This window comes from Dermatophagoides farinae, chromosome 2 (assembly GCF_024713945.1).
Source record: "Dermatophagoides farinae isolate YC_2012a chromosome 2, ASM2471394v1, whole genome shotgun sequence".
Lineage (NCBI taxonomy): Eukaryota > Metazoa > Arthropoda > Arachnida > Sarcoptiformes > Pyroglyphidae > Dermatophagoides > Dermatophagoides farinae.
Window position 1 is genome coordinate 5,563,179 of NC_134678.1, and position 17,229 is coordinate 5,580,407.

The following is a 17,229-nucleotide window of genomic DNA, read 5'->3' on the forward strand; positions in this document are numbered from 1 at the left end:
TATGCAATAATAATCCACAATAGCAATATACACTCCTTAATTCGTAAATACGATCCACAACGTAAAACAATAAATCTTGGCTTTATTTTTTCTAATCATTAATAATAATAATAATTACTTAGTGTTTTCCTCATTCATCAAGATTGACAAGAAAAACAACATGAATCCTTGAAAAAAAATCAAGAAAGATAATCTAAAACTTACGATAACATTGAGCATTTTGTCTTTGGATTAGCCATTCACATCTGGTATAAAATAATTGACATTTGATTTCGTTTAAAAATCGTAAAAAATGCTTACCGAAGATGACATTCAACAACGATATCCTTTGCATACTTTTGTTTGGAAAAATTCACACAGTCAATTGAAAGATTATCTTTCATTGCATTCCAAGGTAAGAAAATTAAAAAAAAAAATCCGTTTTCCAATTATGATCAAAAATATCTTTACTTAGGATGTTAATCTGGAACAAAAAGATATCCGTAGTCGAACCCCGTTAATGTTGGCCGCCGCTCTAGATCATAAAGAATGTGTACGTATTTTACTTGATCACAATGCTCTGGTTAATGTAACGGATCATACGGGTTTTAATGGTTGGTAATTTTTGTTATTATCGTCATATAATTTTAATATTGGAAATTTCTTTTTCAGTATTACATGAAGCTGTTACAACAGCTGATCCTAAATTAATTCGTGATGTTTATCTAAGAAAAGAATTACAACGTATTAATTCGATACGAGTGGATGGAATTCCGCGACTTTTATCTAAAATATGTGATACCACCGATTTTTATTTAGAGATGAAATGGGAATTCACATCATGGATACCATTGATTTCTCAGCTCTGTCCCAGTGATACATATCGCATTTATAAACGTGGTTCTAAAGTTCGTGTAGATTCCACATTGATAGGTATCGATGAAGTTACCAATGAAGCAACCATTGATTGGCAGCGTGGAAATACATCGCTAATTTTGTCTGGCTCAGAAAATGGCTGCACTTTTATTGAAATTGATCACAATAAACGCAGCGTACATAAGCGTGCAATGGAAATTATACGACCCGATGAAGTTCATGATTTATTGGGTATTACCGAAGATCAGATAGCCGATCGTTTAACACAACCAATTAAAACAATGTATATAGATAGTGAAAAAGTGAATTTTGAACGGGCTAAATCAGGTTTTATTGGCTTTCGTACCGATCGTGTAGATCAATTCAATGGCTATGAATGTAAAGTTTATTTGGCACAAAATGTCGAATTCATTACTAAAACTCGCATCGAACATTTAACTCAAGAAGATAAAATGCGTTATAAAAAAATGAAAGATTCATCTTCATTAGCATCATTTCGTTCGATTGTTGGCATACATGAACAGAATATACCAAATCCATTCGAAAATGATGAAGTATATAATTCCAATCCTGAATTACGACGGAATCCATATCGATTATCATTGCTCGATTATTTTAATCTTACTCCGGATGATCCTCGTGATATTGGATCACCAAGAGAAACGAATATCAAAAAACAGTATTTCAAAGCAAATATTTGGATGTCGGATGATTTTCCATTGTCACTAAAGGAACAAATTCTTCCCATCGTAGATATGGTGGCTACTTATAGTTCACATTTTGCTAAATTACGTGATTTTATAACAGGCAAATTACCCACAGGATTTCCAGTCAAAATCGGTTAGTTTAATTTTTTTTGTCAGCCAAGTCAATCAATCAATAATATATTTTTCATTGCCCAGAGATTCCACTGTTCCATTTGTTAAATGCAAAAATAACATTTGGAAATGTATTTGCACAAGATTCACCAGTGGATGGTGTAAGTATGAGTTGTTTTCCTGATCAATCTACAATCAATCCTGGTAAAGAAGATTTCATTTCTCCATCATCGTCATCATCGAATAATCATAGAAATGGCAAATGTACTGTTGATGAGAAATGTTTTGAACCACCTGAAGATTATCAAATTTTAGGTAAGTTAGAAAAATTTTTAAATTGGTTTAAACAAAGAAACCAAAAATATTAAGATTTTTATAAGTTCTGAACACTGAATAATCTGTACAATCATAGCTGATGATTATAGGGGGACTCTTTCGATTCTCGAATAGTTATCATCATTTTAATTATAATAATAAACGATGATTGGTGATTGAAGATGACACGAGATCATGGAATAAAATGTTTTTTTGGATAAATGTTTTAAAATAAATGAATTTTTAAGTGGAAAAAAAATTAGATAAATATCCCCTAATCCGGTAATATTGAATACAATGTTGAAGTGATAAATAACGCCATCGGCTAAAAAAAATTTTGTAATTATGTGATGTGATTAGAATAAATTTTCGAATATTCGAAATTTTTTTATTGTTAAAATTGTTGATGTTTTTTTTTCTGTCAATGCTTCGTCACTATCGATCATTTGGATTGCTAATGTTTTTTTTTTGTTTTGTTTGACTGAAGTTCATTGAACCTTATGGTTCAATGATTTTAACGATTCGATATTTTATTTGAATTTTTTTTTCTTTCTCTTCTCAAATTATTAAATTTTTTTTCTCACTCAACAGGTAACAATTCAATATTTTCTATGATGAGTCTTGATAATCATTCAGAAAATTCAGCCATACATGATGATGAAGATGATGATGAATATATTAAATATATTCTTAATCAATACAATGCGAAAAAGACATCATCTTCAACGAATGATAAATGCCACATAATGGATGCTAATAAAGCCAATCAAGACCAACAAAAAAAACTTAAAACGGAACCGGAATTATCCATCATGGAAGCATTAAGTTATGATTCTGAAAAAGATTTACAAAAGTAAGTCTTTTTAATTTTCTAATTAATTATTTTAATCTAACCTCACTTCATATACACCATATAGAGCTATACAGTTGAGTTTGATGGAATATAATCAGCAAAAAGATCGTGAAGCCCATGTTCAATCATTAGCACTTCAATCACCTTCGGTTAATCAAATACACGCTAATGGATCGATTGTCAAATCGAAAAAAGCCACCGATACTAAGTCAATTGGCAATTCTAGCCAGATAAAATGTAAAGAAGATAATGTTCTTATGATTGATGATAAAATAATGAAAGATGTCGAAGATCGATGTTCAATTACGTCATCATTGTCATCATATCAAAGCTGTGATAATAATAATGAAAATAATGATTCCAATGAAAATATTGTTCCAAGTGCTGCCAATAATTTTATTAACAACGGTACACATCGTAGAGATAAAAATGAATCTGAAGTTGAAAATGTTGAAGAAGATGAAGAAAAACAATTAATACAATTAACGATGGAACAATCGAAACGTGATCACGATGAATATGAACGTCGCCGTCAAATGGAAGAAGATGAAATTATCTACAAGGTTTTAAAACTTTCAATGATTGAAAAATGAGAACCAATCATCGAGAAAAAAAAACAATAATACTAATTGAAATTGATTGATATTACAAATGTTTTGTTATTATTATTATTATTATTTTAGTCAAATTCAAATAAAATTTAGAAAAATATTAATTATTCGCGATACGAATTTTATTTCCTGAATTTTAAATTGAATTTTTTTCAGTATTTGTTTGTCTTAAAAACCAGACAGACATTATTTATCGATCATCATTAATGATTGATATGAATATACCATTCATACTGTGTCATCATGACCTTTTTATTATTGTGAATTTCAAAAAAAAAGAAAAGAAAAAACAATTATTCAATTCACCTAAATCAAACTAGTTATTCGCGCCCATACCTATTTTACAATATAAGAATATTATTATATGTACAAAACAACAACAACAACAACAACAATGCACAATCATTTGCTGTTAGCAGTTTTTTTATGTGGCCAACAGTTCACATATTATATTCGTATATATCTGTTGTTGCCAGTTTTTAAAAGAATCCTGATGATTGCTGTATATGCATGCATATGTGTCAAGCAAGCTTGGGCGCCTTCTTCATAATGATCATTGAAGATTGAAACCATTGAGTATGTATGTGTGTGTGCATATGCATTGTATCCTTATAGAGGTTCCAACAGCAACAGCAACAACAACAACAACAATCGGGCGTCATTGTCTAATTTTCTCTTCTTTAATATATAATGATATCTCTCTATGATATATATCCATTTTATATATATGGTGTTCGTATTTTAATCCATTTCTTTTTCTCTTATTTATTAAAAAAAAAAATATACAGAGATAAACTCAATATATATCATTTTGTTATTATTATTATTATTATGGCCCTACCATATACAATAATAATAATGGGCATCAAATAGAATAGGTCCCAAATTCTTTCATTCATTCTTTCATACAGCTACTCAAATTTTTTTCCACTTCCATCCACCGATTTATATTCTGTTGAATATATTGTTATATCAATTCTATTCGATTTTAAACTGTTGTCCCGGTTTCCGTGTGTCTGTGCGTGTGTGTGTGTGTGTGTGTGTTTATGTTTCTGGAACGCTCCAATTTTGTGGTTTGTTTATATAGACACTATATTTTTTTTTTGTTTCTACTTGTTTATGTGAATAAAAAAAAACATATATTTGATATACATTGCAATGTAACCACATGATTCCACGTCCTCATTCATCATAAACAATCACAAAACAACTATAATAATAACAACAACAATTTTATTGTTTGTCTGTCTCTTCTGTCTATTTTGCTGATAATCATCATTATCAATCATAATTTTTTTTTTTTTTGATCAATCACTGGATCACAAGGTGACAATCAATTTTTTCTCTCTTTTTTTTTGTTTGAAAACTTTATACCCTTTTTTTTCTCTACCAAATTATCGACATTGATGATATTCAATCAAGCTTGAACAATAAAGATTTGTCCTTCAATTTATTCACCATTGATTGACTGTTTTTTATGTTATATTACTGGTGATAATTTTTACAAAGTAATGATCTGATTGATCAGTTTATCTGATTAGATATTTCAAATTCTACATGATGTTGTTGTTAGAAATCACATTTATACGAATTGTTTGCGTTTTTTCGTGTGTAGGCGTTAAATGCTACATTTCAAATAAGAAAAAAAAGAATTTAGTCAAATAATTTATAAAGAGTGTTGAAAATTCAGGAAGCAAAAATTAGCTCAAAATAAGATTTAGAATTTAAATGAATGAATTGCATTTAAATCATATCTTGGTTATATTTGTGAATAAATCAAGCACTGTTGTTGTTGTTGTCGTTGATGATGATGATGATGATAATTTTTCATTGTATATAACTTGGCGTTAAAAAAGAAACCAAAATACACACTGTCATACTTTTATATAGAAACAAATTTCCTATCATAATCTCCGTAGAATCCATTCGAAGCCAAGTTTTAGTTTAATGCTAAATTTTCATCATAAAAGATCAGAATTTAATGGCGTTTACATCATAATATTTATCTTTGAAAATTATATTTGAATTTAAACAATTTTATTATGTTTTGATGCTAATAATAATCATAATATATGAATCTATAGGAACCAACATCCTTGACCGGATCGAAAAAATCATTACTGTATTTTTGATGGGCTCTTGTTATTCGAATTTAACCAATGCTAATCCTATACTTTATCATCAAAATCTACAGCTAGAAAATTTACCATCAGATTGTAATAATAATTCAATTTTTATTATTGATTCTTCAATTCAAAGAAATCAAAATTTATCTGAATTAAATTCTATTCCTAACATTTCTAAAAACACGGCTAATTTGCCTAATTCAGTTTTGCATTCTGAAACTGAAAAAAATAAATCTAAATCCACACAATCAGCTAGTAATTCCAACAACAAGATTGATCATCATCATAAAACAAAACAATCGAATCAATCAACATTTGTTGTACCGATTCTTCGACATAAAAAAAACATTCAGCAATCATCATGTGATCAACGTCGGGTAGCCATTTCTCCAATTCACCAAAAGTGCCTTAAAAATACTCACCAAAATCATAAGAGTTCTTCATCACGTTCATCATCATTATCATCGGCAACATTGACGCCAAAACGATCAAAATCTCCATTACAAGAGAAACCGAAAACCGCTCCTGGATATCAAAAAAAATTGTTTCGAAGAATACGTGATACAATATTGTTGAGAAAAAATTCCAAACAATCTTCAAACTCACATCAAATTAGTAAATCATCTCATTTACAACAAAATCTAAAGTTTAACAATGATGATGATGATGATCAGTTCATTGAAATCGCCACTACTACTACTTATAATGATGACCAACGATCAAATTTTGATTCAGAGAGGCAAACAACCTTGATACAAACTTATCAAGTTTCATTTGTGCCAGAGGTTTCTGAATTATTAGAAGTAGTTTTGTCATCATCATCATCTGATGATGATGATGCTGACAAAATTGATGATTATTCATTGAATAAAAAAAAGAAATCAAAAAATTTTCTAAAACGTTTTTATCTAACCAAATCTGGTCGGTGGAAAAAATCGAAAACACGTGACAACAAAGTGAATGAGAAAAAAAGAAAAATTAATACTAGTGATGAACATGATGGAACAATGTCTCGAATGAAACCACCATCAACATATGTACATCATTCTTCATCAAATAATCCATCATCTAATTTTCACCAAAATTTCAATCATCAACAACAGTTTAACAACCATAATAATGATGTTTCCGATGGCGGTAACATTGCATCATCATCATCATCATCATCATCGACTAAACCATCATCATTTTTCAGTCATGGTAACAAAATTATCAGTTCCGGTCTTGTATCGAAAAAGACTGAACAATTTCAGCAACATAAATTGTTAGAAAATAATAATAGTTATGGTGCAAATGATGTTGATAGAACTGTGGAAACTACTACTATCAATAAATTGATGAATAATGATGGATTGAAAATCAATCTAACAGGAAAAAATATTGTTGCTGATTGTTCACAACAATTCAAAACAAGTAAATTATTACCGCCAACACAAATCACATCATCAAATGTTGCTTCATCATTATTTCGTGGTTTACGTTCTCGAATACCGTCAACGACATCCAAATCAACCGGTAATGTAAATAGTCAACTTCCGCCAAATCAACAGCATAATTCTACTAATGTTTCGACAAAAATCAGTACATTATCAAATAACAAGGATAAAAATATAGCAAATGGTAAATCAAAATCTTCTAAGAATTCGCTCATAAAACCTATATCGGCACCTACGTTAGCTTCTAATGAAATCGTTTCGAGTTCTTCATCTCGTTCATCGTCATCATCATCATTGAATCGTGGCGAAAATTTTTCAAAGAAATCAAAATTACCGAATTCTCAGAAACCGATTGTGAACAATATATGTGAACCTCAAATAAATCAGGTTCGTAAATCTTCTTCATCATCGAATTTATTGGCATCAACTGATTTTTCTGTATATCAGACTGGTCCAGCCTTACCTCCAAAGCCTTTATCAGCACAACAAAAGCCATCGACCATAATCGATAAGACTTCAAAAATCAACAAATCGCATACTGCACAGGCTAAAACATTATTGTTATCACCGATTCGGACACAACAAGCACAGATTGTTTCGGTTTCTACCAATTCTGTTGTACAAAGCAAAATACCAGAAACGATAACTTCAAGAGAACAAAATTCGTTAAATAACTATCAGCCACCCGATGTGAACTGTATTGGTATACCCACAAAACCGATTCAATCGATTGCAAATCATAATATAAATAATAATAGTAATAGACAACAGAGAATTAACTTTCTTTATGGGAATATTGTACAACAGCCGGCGAATAGATCAAATATGTCTCAACAATCTCTACCTCTTTTTACATTGACAAATAATCAACAATCTTCATCCATACCGCATCAACAGCAATCATGTATACGTAGGCCATTATATTCGACACAACCATGTATGACAAACATCAATACAGTCAAAACCAGTCATAATGTTGCTAATCCGGTGCAATGTCATGGTGTTGGCCGAATCAAATCAAATTTCAATGGTAAGTTACCAGGATACACAGACACAAGTGATGCGGAACATTCATCAAAATTGAAGAATAAAAATGAATTTTTTTTTTCGTTGAATATATTCATGATGTTCATTGTATGATTATTAGGTTACCTGTTGCTTGCACACCCAATTTTACAATTGTGCATTTTTGAATCATTGTTAATTTCATGCTCTCTAAAAAAAACCTGAAAGATGAACTGTACTTTAGATTTTTTTTTGTTGTTGTTGTTCTCCATTAACAATGATTTTCCGTTATGTTCAATTGAAGCTTCACAATATAATATTAGGCCAACAGGTTAGGTTGAACACGATTAGCCATTATGATTATGATGATGGTTATTATCATTTTTTTTTGGCATTTTAAGATATATAGATTATTATAAACATGAACACATTAAGGTCAATGTTAATAGTTTATTATATGCTTGATAATGATATAATACTAATAATGTTTGTCCTTGCATTTTTATCTTACTTTAAGCTCATATTCCCAAACAATCGGAAATGGTTGGATCTTCTGCTATATCCACAACACATCACTATTTTAATCCATATAGCCGTCATCCACCATCACATTCGAATTCGAATGTTCGCAATAATAAATTTCAGCCATCCACATCAATCAATAATGTTCCTTCAAACAATTTATATCGAGCCGTACCAACAACCATTACATCATCAAATATTCCACAAGGTTCTAGCCGAACTGCTGTCGTTAATGATAATAATCATAAGAATTCATCGTCCAAAAATTTTGGCGCTTCCAAGGAAAATTTTCGCAGAGAATTTCCATTAAATCATCCAAATTTACAACCTCCGACCACGAATACAATTAGCATGACAACATTGGAAGATTTTTATGTTTCCAAAAATAATCATATTGCTCGGGATGTTCCCATAACGAAAAAACGTCAAGTAGAAGATAATAGCCATGAAAAGCAGATCATACTACCTGCCGATGGGCTTGATGTTTCCGAACATGGAACATTCTCATGTTGTTCTTCATCTGTTTCGATGGCTGATGACGATTTTGATGATGACCTCGATGGCTTAAGTTCAGGATCCTATTCTTTTCGCACTGAAGATCTTTTGCATCGCAATAATAATGGAAATAAACTTGGTGTGTCCACCTCTTCTGCTCAATTGATGTCATCTATTATATCAAATAATGATTTCGTTAAATCGACATTGTCAAATATCACACAACCATTATCTGCATCGATATGTTCCACAGCCAGTACGACATCTAGTTTTGTATACGATTGTCAACAATCGAATGGCCATCATCGAGCTCACCGGAACGACAATCATTATCGAGCACGCAATGGATCAACTTCTACATCATCATGTTCAAATCGTGATTTATTTTTAATTGATGATGAAATTGCCGATCAACCCGCATTGCTCATTGGTGATGCTGCTGAAATTGCTAAACAACGAATGAATCTAGTTCTAACTTCGAATGATTCAGTCGAAAAAGATTGGGTCATGTCTCCGACAAAAACATTAACACCATCATCTAATTCGACAAATGCTAATTCTGGTTCCTCAGTTGAACTTGCTTCTGTATCCAATATTGAAGATTTTCCATTGAAAGAAACTCCTCATCAAAAGACATCCATAACAAGTTCTACTACTTCTTACGATTCAATGTTGCAATCATTAAATAATGAATTGGAAAATTTAATTTTGCAAACAACTAAAATCGATAATCTATCACAATCATTTGATACAACTGAAATTATCTCCGATTCGAATAGTGTATCAGATGAAAAAATTCTGACCAGTCAGAACAATGATACTAGTCAAAATACCAAACGTTTGGCTTCATCAAAACTTCGCAAGCGTCATTCGTATACATCATCAAATACAACAAACACGCAGAATAATCTTCACAAAGTTCCTGTATTCAGACGTCCTCGTCCATTATCATTTGTCGAGAATCAGGATGGTTCTTATGGATTAGATTCACCTTCTTTACGTGCTGTTGCTCAAGATTTAATCGGAATCAAAACTTTATTATTCCGTTTACAAAATGTTTTGCAAAATGTAAGTTTTGTAAACTCTTATATGATATGTAAACTGAATTTTAATTTACTTCATTTCAGTCTGAAACTCAAAATCCATTCGAAAATGCCAATAATCATCGATACTCATATGATTCGACTTCAACGAAATCTTCGACACCAGTATCAACAACAACACCGGGTTCACATCACACAGATCATTCCTTCGATGAAACAGTGCAATTATTACGAGAAGAAAATTTTGATCTACGTCAACATTGCCAGCTGTTGGAACAAAAATTGGTCGAAAAAGATCATACCATACGACTTTTGCAGCAACAAATGGTCAGTCACATGTGAAATTTTTCATTTTAGCGAAAAATTTATAGTTTTTCAAATATTGATGTTACAGTCTAAATATACTATGACCAACTTTAGCAATCATCGTCAAATAATTACTGCTGATAGAAAAAGTGGTTTTCAACTTTCTGAAGATTTGCATAATAATAATATGCACCCGGGAGAAAATCTTCAACAATTGTCAAATTCAACAACTAATAATTTTCCACAAAAATCACTCATAAATTCAACAACACAAACAGAGCCCCTGTTTGCTAATCTGATTAATCGTGAAAATATTGGGAAAACATGTAAATTTCGCAACGATAATAATAAAGATGGTGGTGACAATAATAATCATGCTACTAGTGGCCAGTGGATAAGGTGAGCATACAAATATTACTTTTGTTTGTCCATTAATTCACTGCAAAGAGGATGAAAATTTGCTAAAATGATTGAATTTTTTGTATTGCATGCTGAATTTCATGTGATGATTTATTTCTGTGGTAAGCTTTTGGATAAATACTTATGCCTAATCGATGTTTTCAATTTATAACTAATTGGATTATGTATACTTGTAATTGATCCTTTAATTATTGCATAACATTTCAATTTTACATATAGGAACAAAAATGTACGAAATGTTGATAGTGGACAATAGCTGATAATTTTCAAGTTTGGCAGCATCGAAAATGGAAAATTATTGCACCAATCTCAATTTATCAATAACGCAATAAGATGTACAGATTTATAAAAAAAACATATGTTATTGGTTGATTACTGTGATTTGTAGCGCTTTGATTTGAAAATAATCCATACTCTTGTATCTTTCTACAAGTTGGAAGGAAATGATACGAAAAATTGTAATTTTTGATATATTATAAATTTATATCTGATCCTATCCTATTTTTTTTCTTTCCTGAAAAAATATAATAATGATAAATAAAAAAAAATTCAAAAAATCGATGAGTCAATAATTTTTCAAAATTTCAATTGATGATGATACATTAACCGGGAAATTTTGCTGAGAAAAAAATGCAACAAATTCCATTTGAATCGGAAATTAGAAAAAGAAAAAAAACAAAAATCTACAATAACAAAGGACAATGTCTATTGATGAAGACAATTGCATTGGACAAGAAACAAAATTGTTGTATTTTTTTTTTGTTGCATTTATTTTTCATGTTCGTATCATCATCGTCATCATTGATGATGATAATAATGATGACAGTGGATCCATGTCGGAGAATATCTATGTATGTATGTATTTGTGTGCATTTGTATCTGGAAACCATTTTGTAATGACACAAATAGTCCTTTTTCTCCAAACACACATACACACACTATAATCCTATATTCATTTTTTGTGGATTGAAGAGACTTTTTTTCACTTCCGGAACAAGACATTGAATTCTCTTCACTATGCCTTGACAAAAAAAAAATATGAAAACCTAAAGTCGATGGTGAATTACACTATTCATTGAACACACACACAAAAAAAAACACAATCCTCAAGAAAAAAATTACGTATGATTATCGTTTTTGATTTTATATATTACAATGATGATGACTGTGTTTGAACAGATGAACACATCATGTTCTTCCGATCACTGTCTCTCTCTCTCTCTTTATGTATATTTCTCATATTACCAAATTCAAAGTTATGACAGCATGAAAAAAAAGGAAACATAATGTTCCATGGTTGCTGTAGTTCCATTTGGATTATTTTGTACATATATGTCATTTATTTTTCATCATCTAGGACAACGTCCAACATGGATTCAAGTTTAAAATCATTAAATTATTTCTATCAATATTTTGATGATAAGTTTGATTGTTTGTAGTAATTAATTTTCTTTTTTTTCTAACTTTATTATTTCAACGAAACAAACAAAGATGATCCCATCGTACTTGGATGGATAAAATTGTAAGCATTGCCTGTTTTTTCGTTCACCATAGTAGCAAACAATAGCTGAGGTTTCTTTCTCTTGTTTTTTCAAATAACACATTTTTTTTCTTAATGGAGAAAAAAAACTACACAAAATAAAATTGAAAAAAAACCCAAAATCTACGGAAGGAAATGGAACAATATTGATGAAAATGATGTTCGTACCAAACAATGAATGATGATGATTATTATTATTATTATTATTTTTCTCAATATAACAATAATGTTCATTCGAACATCATCGATGACAAGGATGTGCAATATTTCTTTTCACCTTTCAATTTTACCTTACAATTCATTTATATTGTGTAACATTATGACACAAATCGATCATTGTTGACAGTTTGTTATTAAAACATTTCAGCTTGATAATGATTACCGACAACGATTAGCACGGATTAATTATTCAATATAATAATATATAAACTGATGATGGAGTTTGAATGAATATTTTATATTCAAATCTATCATTCATGTACAACAAGTGTCAACATAAAAAAGAAATGAATGAATATTTGGACAATGAAAAAAAAAATCATATTTGCGATACAATATGATAACATATGCATAATGCATTTGCATCTTCATCATCGTCATGATAATAATATTCTAAATGAAGCAAAATCTAGCCGGATTGAATCAGGAAATTGCAATTTTTGTTTGTATTTGTGCTAACTAGATATTGTATTATGGGAAAAACATCATTCATTTTTTTTTTGTTGTCTACCTATTTCTTTGTTATCTATTCTGATAAATTATAGTATGTATTATGAATGAATTACCATTTCATTTTATCTCTTTTTTTTTATTATTTGGATCGAAAAGAATTCACATCAGCATATTCATAAATTAAATCAATTAAAACATGATTTATATGATAACATGAGAAAGGAAAGAAAAAAAACTTAATTTGATAATAATGAGCAAATTAGAAACAATTGTCGACCACAATAGAGTAATGATTATCATCAGTCATCATTATCATTATTCAATGCTTGATTATAATGGTGCGAACAAAAAAAAAATTTCAACAAAATCTCATTTTAATCCAAACAAATGAATAATTACATTATTTGAATTCCACAAGAATCTTGATTTGATATTTATTTATCATAATAATAATAATAATCGAATATATTGAATTATGCATATTCGTGGTTAGAAAAATAAAATCAATCACAATTCAATGGTTTGAAAAATTTATTGAAAACGATAAAACGTGACTACCGGGTCTTTAAATTTGTATAATCATAACTGTATTATTATTTATATGATGGCGATTGTTTTTTTTTTTGTTATGATACATCTTGATTTGAACAAATATTTATCAATATATCATTGTTATTCTTATGATTAAAACAAGAAGATTTCAAATCCATCAAACGCCAGGATAATAACTGTAAACTTTAAGAGAAAAAAAAACAGATATGAGGAAAAAAACCATTCACAATGAAATTGCATGAATGAATGAATGAATGAATGAATGCTTTCGCGGCCTAGCTAAATTATCTGTGACTTTACCTGTTATTTTCATTCATTTAATTATCAGTTCGTCTTTTTTATATTTTTTTCTCTTGGCCTGTAAATGAGATAAAAACCCAACCAAACTCTTGTTGAAAAAAAACAATAAAAAATGAATTTCGTTTTATTATGATAAAATTCACACATACACACAGGCTATGTGTGTCCCTATTTCTCTTTATCGTTTTTAGTTTTTAATTCAACCAAGTTGTATATCCAAATCGTATTATAGCTACAAAAATAATAAAATAAAATGTTAATTAGAATGTGAAAAAAAAACAAAATTTATATGTGAAATTTTTAATTCTTGCATACAATCTCAAAGACCATGGCTTTTTCAATATCAGTATTTTTGTTTTCATTATTTGGACTTGAATTGAATGATCGGACTATAAAGCGGAAACGAAAAAAAAAACAAATTGAATAATCAAGAATGGCTCACTGACCAATGGTGATTGAATCCGATTGAATTCTAATTGGTCAAATGTGATTATCACTAGGCTAGACAACGAAGTGAATGAAGATGAATAAAAAAAAAAAAAAGAAAAGTTCAACTCAATTTATGATCCATTCGTCATTCGCTATGATATTAGTCATAGTAATCATAGTAGAGAAATAGTTATGAATGAATGAAGATCATAAAATGATGATGATCAACGGATTCGATTGTTTTGGAATATAACTTGAACGATGATGATTACTTATGAATGAATGAACGATTTGACGAATGAATAATCAAAGAAATTTTTTTTTCTACAAATTTTGGACATTTGATTTATTCCACCACCATCATCACAGAAAAAACTCATTCAATCTATCTTTTTTTTGGAATAGGAAGAAATTGGAAAGATTTCTTTTTTTTTTTTTGTTTTATCTTCTACAAATCTTGAGAACATTACAACAATTTTGAACTCGATATTTGGTGATGGGAGGGAGAAAGAAAAAAAATCAAAATTGTAAATAGACATACAATTACTACTTCATTATTATATGAATAAAATGTTGATAGACATAGGCCAAGAACATCGAGACAAAAGAAGATTGATGCACTGTGCTAATGGTTGATGACAACTTTAATTCCCCCCTCCAAAAAAAAAAAAAAATTCACCATCAAATTTGTGAAGCTGATGATTGGTATTGTTTGATATATCCCATTTGTAATCAAACATCATTCGAATTTGTCTGTGTGGTCACAAACACAATCACCCTCAATTTTTTTTTTTTTTTGTTGGTTTTACATTCTTCTTGAGCATAATTTTTTTGTTTTGTACTATCATCATTTTTTTAAAGTTCATTTATTTGAAATGAAAAAGCATACTTGGATTTTTTTCTTCTCATAGAACCATTATCAACTGATTATTGTCAGCCAATATCCTCATATGGTAAATTTTGCCCATATATATTGTCGTAAAAAAATTGTAATATGTACACTTCCTGTATATGTGTGTGTATCAACATCGGTAATCATCATATGTACCATCAAATCATTTTTTTTTTTTGAGAGAAATTTATTTTTTTTTTACAAAGAATGTGTCTTTGTATTATTCGAATATCGGGTATACAAAAATAATGCCACTTTCTCTTTTTCAACAATAACCGAAGATAAAATGATGGAATTGAATTGTGATGAAGAGAAAGAAAACGAAAGAGTGGACAAACGATATGACAAACAAGATTGTTTTGTTCTTCGGCATGCATCATCTTTTTGTGCTTCTATTGTCGGTGAAAAATGTTCGGATCATCTCTTTGAAATTCCTTCCGTAGACCATAATCAAAATGGATGGATTGTCTCGCTACATTGGGTATAAAAAGTCGTTGCAGGATCCATATTTGCATCACAAGTTTGATCAGTTCTACAAACAACAACAACCGACAATAAGATCGATTCAAATATGAAGCTGAAACTTTTAGCAATATCATCCATATTGGTGGTTACATTAATGGTTAATCTACCCGAAGTGGATGCCGGCAAGATGAAAAAGATGATGAAAGACATGATGATGATGTCGATGATGGGGGGAAAAAAGAAGATTATCATACCGATTCCGATTCCGATGAAAATGGGTGGTGGATCAAAGTGTGTGTATGTACCACAACCCTATCCCGTTATCAAATATGTCGAAAAACCCGTTTAGTAAGTCTATGTATCACATGAATTAACTAACAAATTTTGGAATTTTTTTCCATCTCGTTTTCCTACCCGATTTTCCCTAATTCCCAATACCCAAATTTTTTTATTTTTACCCAAAATTTAGTATGAAAGGCGGCGGTGGTTACGGTGGTGGTGGTGGTATGATGAGTTATGGTAAGTGAAATAATAATTTCTCGAAAACATTGTATTCAACATTTGTTTTGTTATTTAACAGGTGGAGGAGGTGGTGGTGGTTATGGTAAATGATTTGGATCTGAAATGATATGAAAATTTTTCTAAAATATTGTAATCAATATTTATTTTGTTATTTAACAGGTGGTGGTGGTGGTGGTGGCGGTTATGGAGGAGGCGGCGGAGGTGGTTATGGAGGAAGCGGTGGTGGTGGTGGTGGTTATGGAGGAGGCGGTGGTGGTGGTGGTTATGGAGGCGGTGGTGGCGACGAATATGGAGGTGGTGGCGGTGGTGGAGATTATGGTGGAGGTAAATAATTTGGATTTCAAGTTTTAAAATTGGCGCTAGACAATTCACAGATGAATAGCCCGTTATAAACATAAATATGTGTATATTTATATTTATTTTCTTTCTCACCAGGTGGTGGCGGCGGTGGCTACTAAAACAAGAATTTTCGGATATTTAATGGATTAATGAAAAAAAAATCATGCGTACCGTGTACATAATTTTCATGTTTCATACTTTTGCCATTCTTAATGCACCGAAGCATCATCATTGCCAACCATCACACATTCATTTTCATCATATAATCATTAAACCTTCATTTCCGTTCATTCGTGGTCATTTCGTCTTACCGTCATAGATCGTATTCACATCACATTATTATCGTTGCCTCAACCTGCCATTAACCATTGCAATCAAAAGACAATTTTTTAGTCACATCCTTCATAACCATTGTCTGATTCACACTCATCACATACAAGTCTCTCGTCTGTCATAAAATTTCTAAAATAAATCAAATTTCCCGATCCCCTAATCCCCTTTGATGGTTCCATCTGCTATATTCCCGTTGCTTCAACAACTTCCTCTCCTTGCACTCCCAACGAAAATAAATTCTTCATCACTCCCAATCACTTCCTCCACCCATTCAACGATAATTCACCAAAAAAAAAAAAAAACAAACAAATCTTTCATCATCATTAACACATCAAATCATTTGATCATTTTGCGTCATATGGGAAACTGAATTTCCGCTG

The 17,229-nt window shown here is 30.4% G+C and overlaps 3 protein-coding genes across 11 annotated transcripts; all 3 read left to right on the forward strand.

Moving 5' to 3' along the window:
* Window positions 1-4: 4 nt before the first annotated feature.
* LOC124500385 (ankyrin repeat domain-containing protein 13D) lies at window positions 5-3,556 on the forward strand. Its single transcript, XM_047064455.2, has 6 exons — window positions 5-394; window positions 455-593; window positions 652-1,695; window positions 1,758-1,988; window positions 2,580-2,841; window positions 2,906-3,556. Exons 1-6 carry the CDS (start codon window positions 293-295, stop codon window positions 3,432-3,434), a joined length of 2,307 nt encoding a protein of 768 aa, XP_046920411.2. The 5' UTR covers window positions 5-292; the 3' UTR covers window positions 3,435-3,556.
* A 442-nt stretch (window positions 3,557-3,998) lies between these two features.
* On the forward strand, window positions 3,999-11,315 carry LOC124494615 (uncharacterized). 8 transcript variants are annotated; one of them, XR_012832506.1, is made up of 7 exons: window positions 4,008-4,778; window positions 5,537-7,401; window positions 7,462-8,044; window positions 8,537-10,104; window positions 10,164-10,406; window positions 10,474-10,906; window positions 11,025-11,315. XR_012832506.1 is itself a non-coding variant. In XM_075735513.1 (7 exons), the coding sequence occupies exons 2-7, from the start codon at window positions 5,584-5,586 to the stop codon at window positions 11,059-11,061; spliced, it is 4,560 nt and encodes a 1,519-aa protein (XP_075591628.1). In that variant the 5' UTR covers window positions 4,008-4,778; window positions 5,537-5,583; the 3' UTR covers window positions 11,062-11,315. The 8 variants fall into 8 exon arrangements, 6 of the variants coding, with proteins under 6 accessions (XP_075591625.1, XP_075591624.1, XP_075591626.1 ...); XM_075735513.1 differs by having other exon boundaries at window positions 10,474-10,784; XR_012832505.1 differs by having other exon boundaries at window positions 3,999-4,778; window positions 5,537-8,044.
* Window positions 11,316-15,689: 4,374 nt separating this feature from the next.
* LOC124498510 (uncharacterized) lies at window positions 15,690-17,160 on the forward strand. Of its 2 annotated transcripts, none has more exons than XM_075735518.1 (5): window positions 15,690-16,003; window positions 16,125-16,174; window positions 16,236-16,259; window positions 16,337-16,501; window positions 16,613-17,160. In XM_075735518.1, the coding sequence occupies exons 1-5, from the start codon at window positions 15,762-15,764 to the stop codon at window positions 16,633-16,635; spliced, it is 504 nt and encodes a 167-aa protein (XP_075591633.1). In that variant the 5' UTR covers window positions 15,690-15,761; the 3' UTR covers window positions 16,636-17,160. The 2 variants fall into 2 exon arrangements, with proteins under 2 accessions (XP_075591633.1, XP_075591634.1); XM_075735519.1 differs by having other exon boundaries at window positions 15,690-15,952.
* Window positions 17,161-17,229: the final 69 nt, after the last annotated feature.